This window comes from Passer domesticus, chromosome 4 (assembly GCF_036417665.1).
Source record: "Passer domesticus isolate bPasDom1 chromosome 4, bPasDom1.hap1, whole genome shotgun sequence".
NCBI lineage: Eukaryota > Metazoa > Chordata > Aves > Passeriformes > Passeridae > Passer > Passer domesticus.
This window is the reverse complement of record NC_087477.1, coordinates 28,196,507-28,217,436: the sequence shown is the minus strand read 5'-3', so window position 1 is coordinate 28,217,436 and position 20,930 is coordinate 28,196,507. Positions and strand designations below refer to the sequence as shown.

Here is a 20,930-nt window from a genome sequence, read left to right as displayed (position 1 = left end):
GCAGTGTTTGTGCACTCCAAGCTTGTAATCTGACTGGGATGAGTATCAGGCAGATGGGCTAATGATTTATAGGGAATAGAACTAATGAATTGTGAAAAATTGGACAGAATGAAGGATATTTGTCTTGCTATTTTCTTGTGAGCGTAAAGAAAGCTCGGTACTTTGGATGTCCAAAGGTTTCTATCTGTGGAGGAGCTCTGGTAATTAAGTCACAGCTGAAAAAGAAGCCAAAATCATAGGAAGAGCAAGCTGTGGATTGTAGTATTAAAAAAAATTACATAAGAAGGTTCTAAAAGGAAGAGCCTGAAAATTATTCTTTCACTTATATTTAGGGAGTCAAAAGCAGGATATGGTTGTGTTCTTGTACTTAAATTCTTTAGTATAAGTATTCATGTAAAATATGTTTACCCTTTTCATGCTTTGTACTTTGTGATACTTAGGTAGTCCAGTCTAAATTCTTTCAAAGTAATACATAAGTTTGTCATTTAAGTTTTCCTTTGATCTTTCTTCCCCTAGTGCTTCCTTGCATTACTCACCACAGAGTGCTGGTGGCAAAGACTGTCTCAAGGATGCTCAGCTTATTGTTGCTGGGGTATGCCTCACTTTGTTAATGTTAGTGTTTTGGGGGAGAGGAAAGAAGTCCTCAATCTGTCTGGTGTACCAGGTAAATTAAGCTTGTTCCTTTATTGTCCATAGCCCCCTTGCCTTACTGGGCCAGACACCCATAGCTGTTGCTGTTTGCCTCTTTTCCCAGCTCTGCAATACAAGAAAGAATAGAGTTTTTAATGTCATGTCACATTTGAGTACATTCAGTACCTGTGAAAAATTTGTTTTCATATGAGGTCTTGGACCTTTTATATTTGTGCAGATTTTTAAAGCCTTTTATCCTTGTCTCTCAACCTTTGTTCCTTAGCAGAGTCAAATATTTCAGAAAACTTTCCTCAGCAACCCAAGAATAGGAGAGGCAGAGTCACCTGTTTGTCTAAAGTGCGGGTGCTTCAGCTCTGCTTTAATCAGTTCCAGCATTTCTGTCTAACTCTGAGGGTGCCCATGCTTTGAAGTGGAGCTGTGGGCCTCTGCCTGGAAAAATCAATTCCAAATTGTTGTTTACCCATGGCAGGGAGACTTTCCCTGCAGTCAGAAAGATGTATGAGCTAGTGTTTCTGTGTCTTAGAGGCAATGAGGAGGGAAGAATTATGAAATAGCCTGGTTTGGGTTCCGCTTTTTCTTTTCCCAGATGATTTGTCTAGAAAATTGCAGACTTTGCCTCTTTGGCTCCTTTTTTTCCTTACCCAAGAAATTCCTATCCCCTGACTTTGATAAAGTCACTTTGTTCCAATGCTACAGAACAAAGAGAACCAACGAAAAGAAATTACTTTCTTGTGGTGATTACCTTTTGTATTTTAACATGCTTTTCCTTGTTTTACTTTTATATAAGAACCTAAAGGGAACGTGACTTGGTTTTGATCACTCCTTAACTGTCCAGTCTAAGTTCACAGGAGTGTGTATTTTTTTTTCCTAATGCAGTTAGTTTTTTCCTAACAGCAGCTTGCAGTTATCTGTATAATAGGAAACTAACAGTAGCCTTCATGACTCTGTATTTAGGCATTAATCACCTACTGTATTTCTGGTTTTGCATGCAGAAAAGCAAATGGCACTTGCAGCAGCACCCCTTGGCAGCAGCAGATATGCTTTCTTTAAATAGCTCAACTCCCATTGTTTTGTGACACTGGAAATTTAACCATATTCAGTTCATAAATAATTATCATTATTATCCCTTATGCTTTGAAGGACTTTTACCCAGCATTATCTATAGACTGGAGCAAGGAAACACCCACTTTTGTTGGGTTTGTATCTGCCTGAATCAAAGGGGTGTTTCTTTCTTTAGCCATTCTACATTAATGTGACACATTCTAAACAGCAGCAGCATAGGTGAATGGCTACAGCCCAGCAGTAGACAAGCTGTTTTTTCCTGTCAGTTATTGATCATCAGAAACACAGGGTATTTTCTTACTACATTAAGAATTATTCTTTTTGCTCATAAATTTAGGGTTTTAATCAAAAGCAGACAGAAAGTATCAAAATATTTTCTGTGTTTTGTAAAACAATACATAACTGCCATTTGATATTAACAGTTTACAGAGATTTTGCAATAAATCCTGCTTGCATCCTGGAGATGAGTTGTTCTAATAGTGTTTTGTTATGGGAGTAATTAAAATTTGCAAATATTAAAGCTTAGAAGGAGGAAGAGCTTTTCAGAAGCAAATGAATCTGTATTTTAGTTGTTTGAGAAATAAGCTGTTTTGTAGCTGCACAATTTACAGTGTAATCTGCACATGGCTGCAGCCTTGCACTCCATACCTAATCTTCTTACATTTTTTTAGAGTAAGAGTGTTTTTAGTTATGTGGCCACTGTATGCAGCCACACAACTATATGTAAATACAATATGTATTTACAAACATGTAAATACAAACCAAGGCAAGGATTGAGCACCCTAACTTTGCAAATAAATGAAGCAACTGTCCTTGTTTTGATTAGAAAGTCTGGACTGTAGGAGTCCTAAGGTCCCTTCCAAGTGAATGGTTTTTTTGGCTCTGTTCTTGAATAACCTTGAGGTGTGATTTAGCTGGCTCTGTTCAGCCCTTCTAAAATTGTGCTGAATAAATACAGATGTTGCAGCTGAGCAAGTTATTCCACAGTCCTGAACAGCTTTTCATATCTCCATCATGCGTACTTTGATACAGGAAAGATGAGCATTGGGAGAATGTAATAAAATTTTTATCAAATAAGCAAAAGCATGGCTAGATGTTATTTTGGTTGCAAAATTTTTTCCTCTTAAGTGACCAAACGTGTCAATTTTTCCCCTAAATTGAATGAAACTGACAGAAGTTGCTGTTTAGTGCAGTACCACATAATTCAGGTACCCTGAAACAGGATCTATAACCGGATCTAAATGCCCTGTTCTTCTATACATTTGTCCCAAAGTTTGAATTCTGCATTTGGCTGGGATATTAATTCTTTTTACAAGCACCCTTCATTAATGGGGTGGTTAACATGTGTAACAAAGCAGCTTGTAAAAATGAGATCCAATGCCATACAGCTCAACTAATCAGAAATTAACTCCAAACTATTCAAATTTAAAATATATGTTCTATTCAAATCTAATAATTTTCTTGATACTGCTTGATACAGACAGTAATCAAGTATTTTTCTCTATTTAGTTCATAATATATAGGTCATTTTCACCCATCATAAATTGCCAGGGACATCTTTGTTGAAGGCAAATGTAACTGAATTTGAATTAGGTTTGGAGGTTGACTTGGGAGTTTATTAAAAATAGTTTTGATGTGATTCAGTACATACCTTCAGGCATCTTTACCACTGACATTTTATCCAAGGAACAGGTTTATATTGATTTTATTTTTTAATAGAGAAAAACAAAGTTCTGAGAGAGCAGAATTTTTTATTCAGCTGTGCTGAGACAGCTACCTCAATTTTTTATCTTTTTCTTTTTCACTCAGAAAGAGAAAGTGGATTAAAATCAAATGCCAAAACAGGAAAAATGCATCAAAATAAAAAAATCTTGCTTTCACTATTGTGATAAAGGCAGGCAGTGTTTTACTCTTTTCAATTAGCTTTTCCCCATTTTTTAACAGTAGTAGCCACAGTCTCATACACTTGCCAGTCCAGGTTCATCCTAGGGAAATTCAGAGCTGCTTCCAACATCAAAGTTTAATTTTATGACTCTAGGAAGTGGCTAGGATTTATTCAGGGAGTGAAGATATTCAGCTGCAAATGAGATGGTATGAGAGCTTATGACAAGATGATCATAAACTTTGACTAATTAATCTGCTGCAGCATCTTGCAGGAGTAGGCTCTTTTCCTCATGATACCTGTTCATAACAGTAAGAATCACCTCTGGATGTGGTAACTTGGGCATTTAGACCAAGCATAGTCAGGTGAGGAATTCTGTCTCATAATAACTGGTTGGAGATAAAACAAGAAGCTGGTAGCAAGACCAGATTTAGAGCTCATTTGTTCCTGTCTTCTGCATGTGAGCTGTGCTCATTAGGAATATCTGCTTTCAATCCCTTGTCTTTTCAGTTTGTTTGTTCTTTTTTGTTTCCTATATATTTCCTTTTCAGTGCTATTCCAAAATTGTTTCTTTCCTTTTCCCTCCCTTTTCCAGCAGCTGTTTTAGAGCTACTTGCATGATTCTTCTGAATTTTAACAAGCCATCACTTCTCTTCTCAGTGGAAGATGGTCTGTTTCTGCTGGGATATAAGCTTAATAATTACATTGTTCACACCAGTGCTTTCCCTGTTTATTCCAAGAATAATTAAAGCAGGAGAGTAGGCACAACAGAAAAGCATTCTTTTGCAGTAGGAACACTCTCCTTGACTGCTATTAATCCACTTGCAAATGTCAGTTCATATTTATCCTCTGAGGTGTCTTTAAACTTCTTGGTAAGCAGTGGGTTTCCTGTTGCAATACTGTACATTAGATCTGAAAGAAAAAAGTTATATAAAAAAAGCTGATAAGCCTAAAGATTTGGTCTCTGAAATGAAGACCAACTTGATAGACATTTGAACATGTATATCCCTATTATAATTGGCAGCAATTATATTAAAAATGCGGGTGAATTGCACGACTTCTTTCTTGTTCCGGCATGTTAAAGATGTCACAGCCCACATTTCAAATTCTGTAGGAGTCTGGGGATCAGACATTGCCATTCTCTGCTGGCACACTTTGTCATGCTGTGTGAATTTGTTCAGGTCTTCATTATTTCCTATGCTCTTGTTTACACAGAGCAGAATAGCCACATTTCAGTAAAGGAAAAATATATTTACAGGAGTTCGAACATTACTGAAAGCTTCAGAGAACTTATACTGTGGTGAGAGTATGTATTTTCAGATGAAGGAGAGAGGAATTCCAGTACTGGAAATGCATGAAATTGTTCAAGCACATTTTCAAAACAGGAAGCATTAATAATTCATGAAAGTTAATCTTTGAACATTAGTGTTTTTAAAGAAGGTTTTTAAGTGACAACTGAATTGATCAATTGCCCCTTCTCATTGAATTAGGACAGGATGGGTTTTTTAAATAACTTCAAGTGATGGTGCTATTTCATTAATTTTTTTCATGCCCTGAATCTTTATGTTCATGAATGAAACTAAATGAGGTAGTAATGAATACTTTAATTCTCCTTTTATAGAACAAGTAGAGAACTGCAAGTTGGTGAAGGTAGGGAGCACATTCACTGTGCCCATTGTGCACATGCCATGTATTTGCGTGGTAATATCAAATAAACAGAAATGCTGGATTTGATTTCCTGATATGAATACATATTGCTTCCTCATTTTATTGAGATTATCACAATTGATGGGACTTGGCATAGATATTGGTGGATGTCCTGTGATTCTTTTACAGCCTTCCAGTTTGCAGCCACAATATGCCATGTTTAAATCTAGTGAAGTTTTACGTACAAGTAGTTCTTTCTGCTTTATCTCCAGCTGCCATTTGATTCCTGTTTCAACTGGGACTTGCATTTCTAATTTTTTTTTTTAATTCCATGAGGGGCTACTTTTTAAATTAGGAATTTAAGCATTTGCTTCCATTTTGTTTTGTTGTAGGCATGTAAATACCTCTCCAGGTATAGTCTCAGGAGCATGGGAGGTGATGAGAACAGCAGCAGGGCCAGTTTGGGATATTCATTTCAAGTGCAGCAGCACTGGTTTAAGTACAGGTCAAGCAGCTGCTACAGTTTTTCCTCATGAAGAGCCTTGTTTGAGTCCCGGGTCAGTGTGTTTGACACAGATGGTTGTGCTGTGGGGTGAGATGAGCATCCTTGCCTGCCTGGGCTGGGATGAAGGAAGCAGTATTGCAGCAGGGCAGCTGGCTCCTTTATCTCTCTGAATAAAAAGTTACATGGGACTTTACTGAGGCTCAACATTGGCCTTCTAAACTTTCACAAAAGGCTTTAAATATGCTGTGTCAGGCCGAGGCACTGTCCATTGGGCATGAGGGGTTGATTAGGGGATGCAGGGGTGATAAACCATCATGAAGGTATTTTCTCAGAATAAAGTGACTGTGATGCTTTTCCAGATAGAGGAGCTCAGCATGGTGGGTGCAAGTGCTTAGGCTCTCCTTGGGCCAGCACAGCAATAGCCCAGACCCCTCGGGCTGGAGGTTTGCATCTCCTAGGCTTAAGGCAAACACAGTCTCCCTGTCCATGATCCAGGAGCCACTTATGTGAAGGATAAGGCAGCATGGGTAGAAAACAACAGTCCTAGGCCAAAAGATTTAATCTGACTGGGCCCAGACATTCCCTGGGTACCGATATCATACAGCACTGAAGGTGAGGAAGGAATTCAAGGATGAGCAGAAAGGTTTACTGCAGGAGGCTGTATTTGAGAGCTGCAGCTACTGTTGGTTTTCTGGTCTGTTTTAACTGCTCTCATGGTTTTTTCTCTGCTCTCAGTAATTATACTAATAGTATTGATTTAATCCTTTCAGTCTTCAAAGAGCTGTTTGAATAATAATTAGATAATCCTCCTGACCCCTGGAGAGACAGATAACCATTATTAAAAGTAAAAAGTCCTTATACAGAAAAGGAAGACTTTGTAGGAGCACTGGAGGTAAAGAGAAGTGCATGCCTGAAATTTGGGCATGTCTTTAGTCCACATTCTGTTTTGAAGAACACCTTTCCATAAGGAAGGAAGAATGGAGTGAAGACAAGGATGGCAAAGCAGCAGGCTAGGTAGAGGCCAAGCCTCAGTGGATCCAGCCAACAGCTCCCTTGGGGGCTGTGCCACTCTACAGCTCAGAGGATTTTCAGGATTTTCTTTATCTTGCCTTCATGGCTGGTTTCCTCTTCCTGATTGTAGTGCCTCCTCGTTTTTTTTTTTGCCTGAAAGTATGTCATATGTTTGCAGCTGAGTCTTGCATGCTTTTGTGGGTTCTGGCATACAGATGCCTTGATCATAATGAAGATTTGGGATCCAGTTGTGGCTTTGCTGTTTCACAGACAGGTTTTCTCGCTGTAATGCTACAGCAGTCTCTGGCTTCCCAGAGTATTTTATTCTATCAGCAATGTTCTGTTCCCCCAGTTCTTTGCCCCTTGGGTGATTTCACTCAGTTTTGAAAAGTTAAAATGTCAGAGGTGGGATAAAGAAATACTGGATGCTTATGCTCTCATGTAAAGCTCCAGTCTCTGGTGAGTGATGCTGTTTGTCTCAGTAGCTTCTTGTTTTATAACTGCTTTATGTTGTAACACAATTATCTCAGCATCAGGCCAGTTCTTTATTCTGACACTTCTTAAACATCTCCAGTGATGTGGTGTCAGCTCGCACCAGAGGAGACGTGATCAAGGAGATCTGTGCAGCTGAGTGTGAATCTGTTTTCTGTCTGAAGGAATTAAAAGTCACATACACGTGTGATTACTTACAGGGCACTGAAGAGAACCTTGTATGAATTCAATAAACATTTTAAAACATGAGCTCAAGTCTCCTTTGTCCTGGGTACACCTTTCTGTGTCATGAAAAGGTGGCATTTGTTCCCGTTGTACAGCTGAAAGGACTCAGCTCCGTAGTGATTCATTTGTTGTATCTCAGGTACAGAGGAATATGAGTATTGATCTAGGCCATTAAAACATATCCTACTTCTATTATTTTATAAGCATTAACTGCCCACAAGGACAACATCATAAATTCTAAAATGTATTCCAGTTCATAAAATTCACCTGTCTATTGTTCTGTCCAGGGTGATTATTAACAGTCACAGTAATTCTCAGTGGACAGCTGAGGAGCAGGATAGGACTAGTAATGCATGCATAACACACATTATGTCTTCTCAATAGACCCTCACAGCAAATTCAGGGAGAAACCAAATTCCGCCAATTTTCTTGCCTTCCTTTCCTCACTTTCCACCATTAAGCTCTGTCTTGTACACGGTATGTCATAGCTATTGACATTTCACTCATTGATTATTATAGCAACATAATGCATACAGCCAGTGAGTATATCTGCAGCATGACAGTGTAATTACCTGCTGGCTTTCCATAAATCATTGGCAATATGACTAATGTTAAAAGCTTTTTTTCCTTCTTTTTTTTCTTTTTGAAAAAAAAAAAAAGCTTCCTTTCTTCTTTTTTTGTTTTAATATAAACTATTATAAACCCTCTGTGGAATATGAGACTGGTGATGACTCAGTGGGAAGTGAGACAGCAATCTCAGACACTGTAACATGATGCAGAAAAGGTCATAAACTTGCTTTCATAACAGGATAATTCACATATTCATTCATTAAAAATTAAACATGTGGGAGCACATGGTGCATTGAAGTTGGCAATATTGGTGAATAGTTTCTTGTAGTTTCTTTACTCCTGATCAGTTGGTGTGAGTTGAAATTTTTCTAAATTAAATCTTGTCGTATTTAGTTCCATTTGCACTTGAAATTAGTTGTTCCTACTGAAGACAAGTGCCATAAGTAGCTACATAGTGTTTCAGAATCATAACTTTGTCTTTATGGAGTGATGGTTGGATGGTTGTTTTGTTTTAATTTTTAAGTCCTTACAATGAGCTTATATTTAACAGAAAAACATTAAGTTCTATATAATCTATCTAATTGTAGCTAAAAGTTGCCAGTTTTTTTCATTGTACTGTTAGCAGGTTTTTGTTGTTGCTTTGTGTGTTTGGCTGGGTTTGTTGTGGTTTTTTGGAGTCATGCAGAAGAATCAATGTGCTCCCAAGTCTGGTGACGTAGCTGCTATCCCAGCCTGACAACATTGCTGTGGGTGTTTGTCACTGATGTGCCATGCTAGAATGCAGCAAGGACAGGACAGGTTAGGCAGGGCTGGATGTGGTGCTGTGGAACTAAATTAAAACAGCTGTAATGGGTGCACAGGGAGGCCTGTCTAGTCCAGCCTGTGGCTCCCTGGGCCAGTATCAGCTGACTGGGAAACCCAGAAATAGGCTGAGCATGGACTGGCAGACTGTGACTCAGGGGTGTCTTGAGTCAGGGGTGATATTTTCGAGGTTAGGAGCCTTCAGCAGATTTCTTCTTATGTGAATTTGCCTAATCATATTAGTGCTTATGCTGACTTCTGGCTTCCACAGCAACATGAGACTGAGAGTTTCACTGTGATGAAACAGTGTATGAAGAATCATTTCCTGTTGTTGATTCTAATGCTGATAACATAACTTGATGCCTTTTTTAATTTGAAAAAAAAAAATGGAAGGGTGTTTTCCTTTTCATTTTTCAATATGCCACTCATTTTATGTATCTCCAGCATATTTCTGCTCAGACAGTCCTTTTCTAGCAAAAAAAAAAAATCTCCAGTTCGTGCAATTGTTTTGTGTAAGGAATCACTTTGTGCTTTGGACCCTTCTTACTGCCCTTTTCTGTAGCTTTTCTAGTGGTAAAATGTTAAGACCAGAACCAGAACTACATGGGATGCTCATGAAGTGGGTGAATTTACACAGTGATGTAGCTAGTCTTTCCATTTCTATAACTTTTCTAATATTTGTCAACTTAGGACATTTTTTTTCCTCCCCATAATAATGTCTCCTATTCCCACATTCTTTAGAACGTTATTGACCTGATTTTGTTGTTTGTGGTGTAGGAATATGCAAGTGACATGATAAACTTTGAATTAATGGCACCAGTTACTGTAAAGCTTTCCAGATGTAACCAAGTCATATTTGGGGCCATAACCTTGACAGACATTGGACAGAATTTAAAGCTTTTTTACAGTTCAGTGTTACACCATTTCTCGTTTTGACAAGCTGGGTAACAAATCAGGTTGGTTTTATAATCCAAGTGAAGCTAGAGCTGCAATATACTTGCGCATCAGCAGCCAGACAAGAATTCTATGTCTACTTTTCTTTAATTGCAGGTATTTATGAGCCGCCATTTCTTGTATTATTGTGGTGAACCTACTCTGGATGTGAAGATTGCCTTTTGTCAGGTGTGTGTTCCTTACAGGTAAAACAAGGTACAGTATATACTTGTACTTCATTTTTGAAATACATGCTATAATTAGAGAAAAATAGAAATGAGTTTCAGCAGCTTACTGCAAGTAACTGGTTATAAAAATGAGAATAAATACAAAAGAAAGAGAAATGTATCACAAAAAAATTGCTTTACTATTTGCCCTCAAGTTTATTTTGTAATTTGGTCTTAATGATTTTTATTTTGTTTTGATAAACTCTTAGTTAATATTCTGAGTTTTTTAAGTGAAAAATAATGGCAGAGTATTCAAACAGAAAAACTGCAAATTAAAACTATTTTATCTTAGTCTCTGTTCTTCTCAGAGAGAGCCTTTTACATTGTTGTGACTAATTTTCTGTTTACATATACTGGAAGTGAAGGAAATGTAATTAAAATGGTGGTCTTTGCCTTGTCTCCCACTGAACACTGTGTGCTATTGAGGTCTTGCAGCCATGAGGGTGCACTAAAGCCAATTCTGTATTTCTACATCACCCTTGAAATGGTTTGGTCACAATGTATGGGAGCCCACAAAGCTGAAACTAAATCTTTGATGCAAAGAAAAAGCTTTTTGATTTATCCAGCTTCTGGTTTTCTTGGTTAATTTAGTTAACATATTTAGTCGCAAATCTGTGTGTATAATTTTCCCTTGTGAATGAAAGATACTTTTTCTGCTCACTTCTGAACAGTGTTTGTTCTTGAATTCCGTCTCTTCGTAGTTTTAAGGGTTTTTTTGTGAGATGGATCATCAGTAATCTAACTAACTGGAGAGGTATTAGGGACATTTTTCACTTTTTGAGGCTGAAAACAATGATGCAGTCTTAGAAATTAATTTGTGATAAACACTATTTTTGTTCTTCTATATTACAAGTGGAGTCAAATTAAAAGCACAATTGTAAAAAAGGAATTGGCTATTGCTTGTGTGCAAGCATTTAACATGAGACAGTGACAGGTGTTAGAAAGTTTGCTTTATGTTTTTTAACTCAGGGACATTAAATATTAATTCTGCTGAGAAGGTTGAATCTGGACTTAGGAATCATCAGCTCTGGGATGGGTCTTGGCTATTCAGTTTGATAATGTGCTTAACTGTCTTTTCTATTTTATTGCCTGTTCTTCATGTGCGTGTGTTTAACTGGCTTAATTCTTCCACTGACAACTTTGTCAGATGTAGTATTTTTGTAATGTTTTGACAGAGTTTGCTTCAAAAAAATTGCAGAAATTGCAAATTTTTTTTTTTCTTAGATTGTATGAGAAAAGTGTTATTGATAAAAAAATAGTTTCACTGTGCAGAATAGAGGTTTTTTGCATAGCTCTCCTCTCCTTTTTACTTAGACCATTTTGGATGCATTTTTATCACTGAGTGAGATTCATTCCTATTTGATGGCTGCAGCTGGCACCCATAATGGCATCATCCACTAAATACATACAAAAAGATACTATCCTGGCATTGTAGGGAACAGAATTCCATCCTTCAAGCACTTGCCACACAGACACCTTTTCAAGGTCTTCAGACCTTCAGATCGATTCTCTTGAGGATAAAATCTGCTTTAAGCTTCATGTTAATTTATTCTCCCCATAAAGATAGGCCCTGATCCAAATAACAGCTGTAACTATGTGCAAGAACAGTCTCTAAATTAAGTGTCTGGTTGCATTAAGACCTGTCTTGGATGCTGTTCATTTGTATTGTTTAGAGTGGGATGGGGCATATATCTCTGTCCTTGGTCCAAGCATCCAGATCTTTATTTGGAGACGAGGAATAGTGTCCAGGTGGTAAAATTGTTTATTCCATTCTTATTCCTGCTTCCATTTGAAATTTATGCCTCACTGCAGACTTTCTCCAAAGTGTTTGTGCTGAAGTGCCTTTCTTAAAGCTCCAAAATTTAAGAGAACCCTGATTATTTTTAGTACTGGGGGGTTTATTTTTTTTTTCCTGATATATATTTGTGGCCTAAAAGCATAACTTTATGTGCTCTGAAGGAAAGTGACATATACATAATTACAGGCTCTTATCTTTGACATAGAGCTTATGTCAATGAGCATGCTAGTTTTGTACAATGAAATGCTAATTCAGCAGGAATAGAATTTTAAAGATTTCCAGCTTAAGGAGAAAAAAGAATGGCTCTTCCTGAGAAGCACTTAGTAGCATAAGTAGGGTAAATATGTACCTCCTCACCCCTTCACCCTGTTTGCAGTGTGAAAACACCCAGGTCTGGAATTACTGGACATGGGCAGCCAATTCATGTTCTGAAACAGACACCTTTTTTAAGGCTGAGGAAGAGGACATCTGCTTTTCTATCATAATACAAAAGTAGGACAAGAAGGCCTGTAGAATTTCATTAGACTTCTGTAAGGCTGGTATCACCAACAAGCTTTTATCTGTAGGACCCTACACATTGTTATTGTAGCACAAAGTAATGCAGAGTAGTGTATAATGAGTAGAATAGGACATTACATTTTAATACTAATATCTAACAATATCTAATAATTCCAAAAGAATACTGACTTCTTCATCCATATTTTTGTCCATTTAATCTTTCAGTATATTTTTAATCAATATGAAGACATGTGTATCCTGTCAGAATTTGCCTGGTCCCTAAGCTGTAGGTATATAGGGTACCTTTATTTAGAATACAGTTCTAAATGTAGTGTGTCCTGTGATTATGCCTTCTATTCAAGGGGAGATTAGCCGGTATTCAAAAGTTATCAATAATTCATATATTAGATCTTTATGAATAAAATGATACTTCATGAGGTCAAGAGCTGTCTATTTCTAGCTAAAGGTGTGATTACTTAGCTCCATACTGTCTTTATTTGTAACAGAGAGAATCCTTTCATTAGCTGTTGACTTCACATCATATACTGTAATTATATAGTTCTATTGAGAAATACACTTTCTCTCCTGTATCTTTGGCTACATTTTGCATTTGCATCACTGATTTAGTTCCCCTCCATACAGAATCCTCAGTCTCAAGGAACATTTCCTTTCAGTGTTTCTTGATCAGTCCTTTCAACCTCCTTTGGTGTGATGACCAGGGCTGGATGTCACCTGTGTGTCAGCATTGAGCCCTTCAGGCATCAGGGGGATGAGGAGTCATTTGAAGTAGTGTTTTCTTGTGCAGATACTCACAGACTACTCATCTGTAGGAATCTGGCCTGCAATGAAGGCCATGCTTCTGGGACACAGCGACTTCTGAGCAATACATGACACCAGAGTTACAAATGAGCTATGAAAATTTGGTGCCTGTAAGGAAGGAATAAAAAGTACCAAGAGCTCAGTGAACACATGGAGGACAAGAGAAGAATAAGTAAATAGTGCTTTGCTTTGTGTTTTGAGTAGATACAATGGAAAAGAAGGCAGACTTGCTGCTTTGTGTGTAATCAGAACTAGGTAAGAGCTAGGTAAGCTGATAGGTTTTCAGTATCTCAGAAGAGGTTTAAACAGAGTGTTTAAGCAAATAAATAAAAAACACTGTTTAAAAAACACCCAACATAACAGAAAAAAACCACACCCAACCAGCACTTAGAAACATTGTATTACATTTAATAAAAGGTTTAATATGGTGCGTTGAAATAGAGTGAATAAAGCAAATGTAAAAAGATCAATCACTGATCAATCAAGGCTGAGTTGTTTGCAGAGGTTGTCTGTTGTCTACTTGAAAGGCTAAGTGCAGAAAGCCCCAGTCTGGCGGGCAAGGCAGCTGGAGAGAGATTAAAAGAAGGCCAGAAATTAGCTTTTAAGTCCCACTAAAAACACACTAAAATCAGGAAGACAGGGTGACTAATACAAGCCTCACAGGAGGACAATGAGGTGGAAGAATGGAGAACTGTGGTATGACGTGGCTGGTAAGACCAAGATCTGTAATATTACATCCAGCCACACACACACAAGATGAAACTCTGTGTAGAAGACTGGATCACTGTTTATGAACTTTTGAGCTCAGGGAGAGCCAGAAGAAGTGAGAAGTCTGGCTTTACGGAGAGAAAAAAAAAGATAAAATTTCTGCCATAAATATGTCACATACAGAATACACAATATAGTAGATCTTTCTTTGCAAAGATCTGTATTTCCCAGGTGATAGCTTTTGTGGCCTTTCAAATTTACACAGCAAAACCTGTGACCATGAAATTCAAAGCAGAGGGCTCAGCAAATTCATGTTCATGCCAGAATTCTGGCACTTGAAGCTTCTGTGAGAATTAGAGCTGTGCAAGTGGGAGGACAGCCATTAAATTCATAGTGCTGCTGGCTGAGCAGATGCACCCAGGTTCATAGTGCTGCTGGCTGAGCAGATGCACCCAGGTGAGCAGGGCTTGCCTCGGTGCACGTTTGCAGAGCTGGCCAGAAGCCTGAGGGTTTTACCAGACTCATGAATGTCAGTCTGTACAGCCTCAGCATTTGACTTTCAAGGTTAAATTGTAGCTTTAAGATATCCTTTTGTATCCGGAGGGATCCAAAGGCATCCACTCTGGAATGTGCTGTGGTCCAGGCTCTGTCTGAGGCTGGGTGCAGATGTGGGGGCTGCTGGGACCCATCATGGTGTCTGGCTCACAGCATCCTCTCTGCGTCATCCTGCCAATCTCTGCAAACTGGGAGTCAGCCTCTCAGTCTTCCACATGATTCTTTCACTCACCTGCATTTACACACACATGGAGGGCTTTAAATTATTTCAGTAGCCTTGCATCACGGCACCCTCGAACAGGTGTTCCTGCCAGGATTTCTGTGGACAGAGAGGGAAGGATAAGAATACTGAGGTAAAGTTTCCCCTCTGCTGATGCTGCCAGCAGAATCTGTGACAGTGCTCGCCGTCTTGGAGGTGCAGGGGAGAGCAATTTGCCTTAAATTGCTGCTAGTGTGGTTTGTATTTATAAAAGCTGAAATGTATGAGATGTTGAGCTGCAAGACATTGCTGTATTTTAGGCTCGTCAATAATAGAAGCAATGGTGTTCAGAAACAAAGGTCTGTCAGTAAAATATGATAAGTAGAGTTATTTTGTAGGATAGAAATAGGAAAATAAAATGGGATATCAGGAAGCAATTCACCTTACAATATAGAAAATAACATAATTTTATTTCTGTTGGGCTTTTTAACTCTCTTGCTCTCTGTACTCTCGAAGAAAGGAAAAGAATATAGTTTGTAGCTCTGTGTGAGGCAGTAAATTATTTTACTTCCACTGAATTTTTAAATACTTGTCCTTTGAAAGCAAAATACAGGCTCTCTAAGCAATTAGCAATGGTGAGAACATCTTTTTCCTTAATCTCAGTCTTGCTTGAGTCTTGACAGTTTATTTTCTTTTCTCTTTCTCACTTGTCAGGTTACTAAGCAAACATCATTGCAAATATAGCTACGTGCTCAAGTGAACTAACAAGGATAGTTAGTTTTTCAGGGCTGAGAAACTTTCACTTCTCTTACTCTTAAACTTCTCAGTATGGAGGAAAGAGAATGGCATTGGGGAATGTGTGTGTGTGCATTAGAAGTTTTCAATTAGATACTGAAAGGAGAAAGTAATGGTTCATGCATTTTTGTACATATAAAATGAAAGCTAAGTTCCTCTCAGTGTTGAAGTTATGTAATTTCATTGTCCAAATGTTTATGGAAACTGAGAACAAATGGCATTTCCATGCACACTTTGTCTCTGAGGAATAATCCTTCATCTTACACAGAGGTCTGAGAAACTTAAATGTGTTTTGTCGAAGTTTCACAGCTTCAATGTTTACTGTTGTTCTGGGGCCTCAGCATTGTAGTTTGCCCAAGTTAATTTGAAGTTCACCTGAAAATATATTAACTCATTGGAATTCACTTTACTATATGAGACCTATATATTTTTACTGTTATATCCTGATTGCAATGTGTATTTATAAACTTCCTTCCCCCATCTATTTCTTAATGAAATTCTAATTTCTGGTTTCTTATGATGTTAGCCTTAATCACATTAGAAAGGAGTTTATGGTTAGGTGCATCTGCAGAAGGGTATATACTGGAAATTCCTAGCCCTGGGTTCCTTTCTGATGCCACATAATCAAAGCTTTAACTTAATCTGCCTGTACAGGACTTGTAAGCATTGTGCAGTGAAACCTGAATCTGAAATATCTCAGTGGTGTACAGAAGGGCATCGGGGGGAATATCAATATCTGTAACAACTCCAAGGTTTCTGGAAGGGGTTTAAATGAGCATTGAGAATGTAACAGAAGAGCAAAATGTAGTGTGTAGGCTTCTTCAAGATGAGATATGTGAATTTGAAGACTGGGAGAAGAACTTTTTAATCAGGGTTTGAAACTAACGTTGACATGCTCTGTAAAGAGTATGAATTTCCTTGCTAAACGGAATAGATTTTTTTATCCTAATTTTGGAGTGAAACAAAACTGCCATTTCCTTGTCCTCGATAGGAAGAGGCTGTTGAATCAACCAGAGACGGTTCTTGATTATGTGTCAGCTTGGCTTGGGGATCTGATCAAATGTGATTAATCCAATAATGCTGTTAATTCATTGACTTGGGGATTTGGTTTAAGTCAGCATCATGACAAGGATAGTTCTGTCATTAATCTCCTGTTGTTATGAAAGCAAGCAGTGCATTGGGCATTAATGACCTTACTATGCTTTTGTTTTCCTTGTTTAGGCTTTGGTAAAAATTGGAAAATATAGAGTAGGCGGCTTTTTTGTAGTTTTTTAACAGTTTTTTAGTTTTTTAGGGTTTAGAGCAAGGAGGCAACTTAGACCTTGGCCTGTCCACAAACCTGAAATTCTTGTCGCTCAGAGGAGGCATTCTGCTTGAAGTAAACTTCAAACTAAATCAGCCTGCCTTGAATTTTACAATTAATGCTTGGTGTTTGCTTTCTATCAAAGACCTTATGGGACACAAATTTTTAAGTAGGGAAAAGTATACTAATCTAAAAAGAAAAAATTATTCCATGAAAAATAAAACAGTCTTTAGCTTTCCCTCTAACACACTCTTAGGAGCAGAGTGTCATAGGAGTGGTATGTGCTGTGCAGAGGAGAGCTGCTCATCAGGACATTTGCATTTTCTTATCAGTTGTGGTCTTCTGGGTCCACAACTTTAATTGCTGTTGACTGAAGCAATTGGATATGTTAATTACCCATATAACTGAGGTACTGCAGAGTGGTTCTTCTCAGCTGTTTTAATTGATTTTTTAAGACATTTCTGGATTTAAAAGAACCAACAGCAGTTCAGCAACCCCGCTGTGCGCAACTTGAGTTTCCCGAGGCTAGTAGTTCACACGGTCAGGCTAACTTAAAAGCAAGTCATTTTTATTCTAGACATAGAGTGATAAAATATGTGCTCCCATGTAGCTCCATGCCACACAAGGAGCTGTCAGGTAGCTTGGGAGTGAGGACACAAACAAGTTGTGGCAGGCCTGGCTCATCCAAGCCTTAACGCAGTCATCCAATTTGTTTAAAAAATTCACTCTGTCTGTACTTCCAGAGGAGCTGGATATGAGTCAGGCTCACTCAGGAATGCAATTTTTATGCTGACACTTTATACATAAACATTGGTTTCAGAGTAATGGGTGTTAATGGCTGAATATGTCCTGCATTGTTCTGATAATGACATCAGGAAAAACATGCTCCAAATGTGCTTGTCTAGCCAGAGGGAGCTGTGAAATTCCTGTCAATCGGGAGCATGTTATTAAAAAAACCTGAAAAAACCTCCCAATTTCAGGTCTGGTATGAATACCTGAGCTGAATAGCCAATTTATGCATCTCTCTTCACAGAATGGAAGAAGTTTTAAGACTAAGGCTACACAGTGTGAATCAGATTCAGCCTGTTTGTCTTCCAATGGGAAAAATTCAAACCTCTTCTGCAATCATCTCACTCTCTGGAAGCTTCAATTTAGCACTGTGTCAGTGTCTATAAATGTCTCCCTTTCTTTGCTAGAGCAGGCCTCTCCTGCTCTCCCCCTCACAATGTTTGATGAACAAGTTAATGTAAAGTTACCACTTGGTTTTCTGAGATGAGACTTTGTGTTTGAATGAAGAGCTGTATTTATTAAAATGTTTTGAAGTCTCTAAATGAGGTGTTAGGATGATGCTGTCCAATCCCAAAGGACCTTCCAGTCAGATAATGAAAAGAAAAATAATAATAATTTTTCCAAAGCAACCCTTAAAATCCAAGATCTTTGCAAGGTCAGCAATCTGTGTTTAATGGCCAGATTTTTGGAACACTGGAATGATGTCCTTTTTAATTGAATGAGTAATGTAATCAAAGGCAACTTTACTTGTTTCCCAGGTCCATCAAATTTCAACTTAGTAGTCCATAAACACATAATGCTTTTGATTATTCAAATTTTCTGGGGGAAAGAAATTTATAATAGAGCAAATAAGAAAATGTATAAGCTGTGTTTGGGAGCACTGAAAAAAAAAAAAGCATAGATGGAGGCATAGCTATTTTTTGGTTTTGCTTTATGGAAGGCATTTGGGCATGTCTTAACTTCCATAACTGAACTGTCAACTGTTTTAGGGCAGATCTGTGGTAATATGTTGAGCTTTTTCATCCTGTGCTCAGAATCATGTACTATAGAATCCCTAATTACAAGCACTTAATTCTGATTTTTATCTCAAATTACTATAAATTTGCTCCGTAGGGAGCTGAGCTCAGCAGTAGTCATAAAGAGGTTATAATGTAAATTGCTGCATGGTAATTTTACAAATTTGAGGGAGGGATTTTTAAGTCTTGTAAAAATTATTGGTTTTTAATTTTACAGTTTTGGGGAGGAGCACTGCTGTGCAGTCCTAGCTACAGTGCTTGGTTTTGTACCATGAAAATTGGTGTTTGCTGCATTTTTTAGGTCATGAGAGCAAGTCTCCCTCCTATCCTTAGGAACCCAGAACTCTTGAAGACCTCTGGAGCTTCTGAGTTTATCTCCATGATACTGAGCCATGTTGGGTCACAGCTTGTCTCATTAACTGCTCTGTTTCTTTTGCAACCCCTGTGGAAAGGTTCTCAAGGCATTTATCACCTGCTCAGGGAAAGTTTTAGCACTCATGGGAATACATTTGCTTGTCTGATCCATAATGAAGAGCCTGATTCATGTGTCTCTTCTCCCACTTCCACACTGATGAAAGTCATCTTATTTTAAATTAATTGCAAAACAAACGAGGGCAGAGTCAGCAGGAGCACATAATCCAGTAGTCATGAGGCAGGAGTGATGGCAAGCAGAGACCAGTAGCTGGCAGTAACTGTGTCACAAACATCAGCTGGAGAATTCACTGGTTTTCCTTAATCAGTGCCTTTTTATGGTGACTTCCTGCATGAAAGAAGATTTGATACAGTCTTTATGAAAAATTAGCTGAAAATTACAAGAATTTATATTGAAAAATTAGGCTGATAGTGCTTTATCAGTACGCTAATGCTTTATCAGCCTTGGTTTCTCTGTTTTTACCAACCCCTCTCCCCTTCCCTTCTTCTGTACGACAGGGATTTGGGAAACAAGTGGATGTGTCGTATATTGCCAAACATTACAACATGAGCAAAAGCAAAGTTGACAACCAGTTCTACAGCGTGGAAGTAGGTGACTCGACCTTCACAGTCCTCAAACGCTACCAGAACTTGAAACCTATTGGCTCTGGGGCTCAGGGAATAGTTTGGTGAGTATCAGCACTTTCTATTATGATGCCTTGAAACAGAATTGGCATTTTGCATCTCCTCACAGTTTGCCAGCCACAGCCCTTGTCTAAAATTGCATAAATAGCAGTCAGGCAACAGACATCCTGAGGCAGAAGGAGCCCAGTGGTTTGCTAATAAATTCCCCGGCTGGTGAGAGTGATAGCACTGGGTTTGTTTCTCCACACAGCAAAATGGAACTAGCAAGAAAGCAGGAGAGAGATCTTATCATAATTGACAACTGAGGCACTGTTTCCAGAGGCAGTGCAAATAATATCCCAAGTAAAACCCGTAATTTTAGTATTTGTACAGTAAAAGTCACTGAGAGCAATACAGAAACTTGTCACATCCCATAGCATTCTCAAATATTCAGGGTGGAAGCCTTTCAAATCGAGGCAACTGCTAATGTTTCCTCTATTTCTTAAAAGTGATGTTTCAGTGATGTGAATAATGTGAACAAAAGATTAATTCAGTAGCTCTCCTAAACAATGCAATTTGAATTTTTTGTGTTCAAAAGTTGTGGAATCCTGGGTGGGTTTTGCCTCTGCAATTTTAGACATGGCTTTTAAATTTCTGTGGCTTGTATTTAAATGTCTCTGTGCAGGCATTTGTTACCTGTTTAATTATGAGGCATTTGGGTAGCTATAACAATCTTTTATCTAAAACTTGTTCAGAGGTGAAGTCTCAACTCCATCTGTCACCTCTGTCACTGTTTTTTTTTTTCAGAATTTGATGTAATGTGTGTTACTTTGCAGGTGGAGGCAGTGATAAAGAAAGAGGTTCCTTTAATCCAGTGGCAAATGTTTTTTGATGGACTGTTGGCATTGGCACCATGATTGTCAGTGTAACAGCACTGACAGCACATCCTAATGTCTCAGTCCATCACTTACAGTGTTTAGTGTACTTTGAGACCATGCAAGTCCAAAGATTGACATAAATGACCAATTACCATATTCTTTACCTTAAACACAAAAGAACTCAAGATTGTGTTTAAATCAGCTTTAGGAAAGAGGCATATTTTGGGTTCAGTACTACTGAAAATAATTTTGCACTATTTGTTCAATTCCACAGAAAGCAAAGATGGTTTTTCTTCCTCCTTTCTATTCTCTATTTGTTTCAGAGGAAAATCAGTTTTTGTTGAACCTCTCTGCAACTGAATTGCTGTAATGAACAATTGTGAGCAGCAAAAAATAGAGAAATTAAGCTAAATAAAATCAAAAGCATCCTGTGAATGTTACTTTCATACTAAGAGTTGACAGCAAAATCTAAGAATTTCTTAGGAAAGAAAATCAAATCAGGAAACAAACAAGTTCAAGTGAAAGTTAACA

The 20,930-nt window shown here is 38.1% G+C and overlaps 1 protein-coding gene across 12 annotated transcripts in view; it reads left to right on the top strand.

The window, feature by feature from the left end:
* MAPK10 (mitogen-activated protein kinase 10) overlaps positions 1-20,930 on the top strand; it is a 142,902-nt gene that overhangs the window by 56,602 nt on the left and 65,370 nt on the right. For 11 of the 12 annotated variants that reach the window (XM_064416784.1, XM_064416789.1, XM_064416783.1 and 8 more), the window contains 2 exons: positions 9,897-9,968; positions 19,417-19,586. In XM_064416784.1, the coding sequence (XP_064272854.1) occupies positions 9,903-9,968; positions 19,417-19,586 (236 nt within the window). In that variant the 5' untranslated portion in view covers positions 9,897-9,902. Of the gene's footprint in view, positions 1-9,896; positions 9,996-19,416; positions 19,587-20,930 lie in introns of those variants that run through there. The other variant, XM_064416792.1, reaches the window with a different exon arrangement.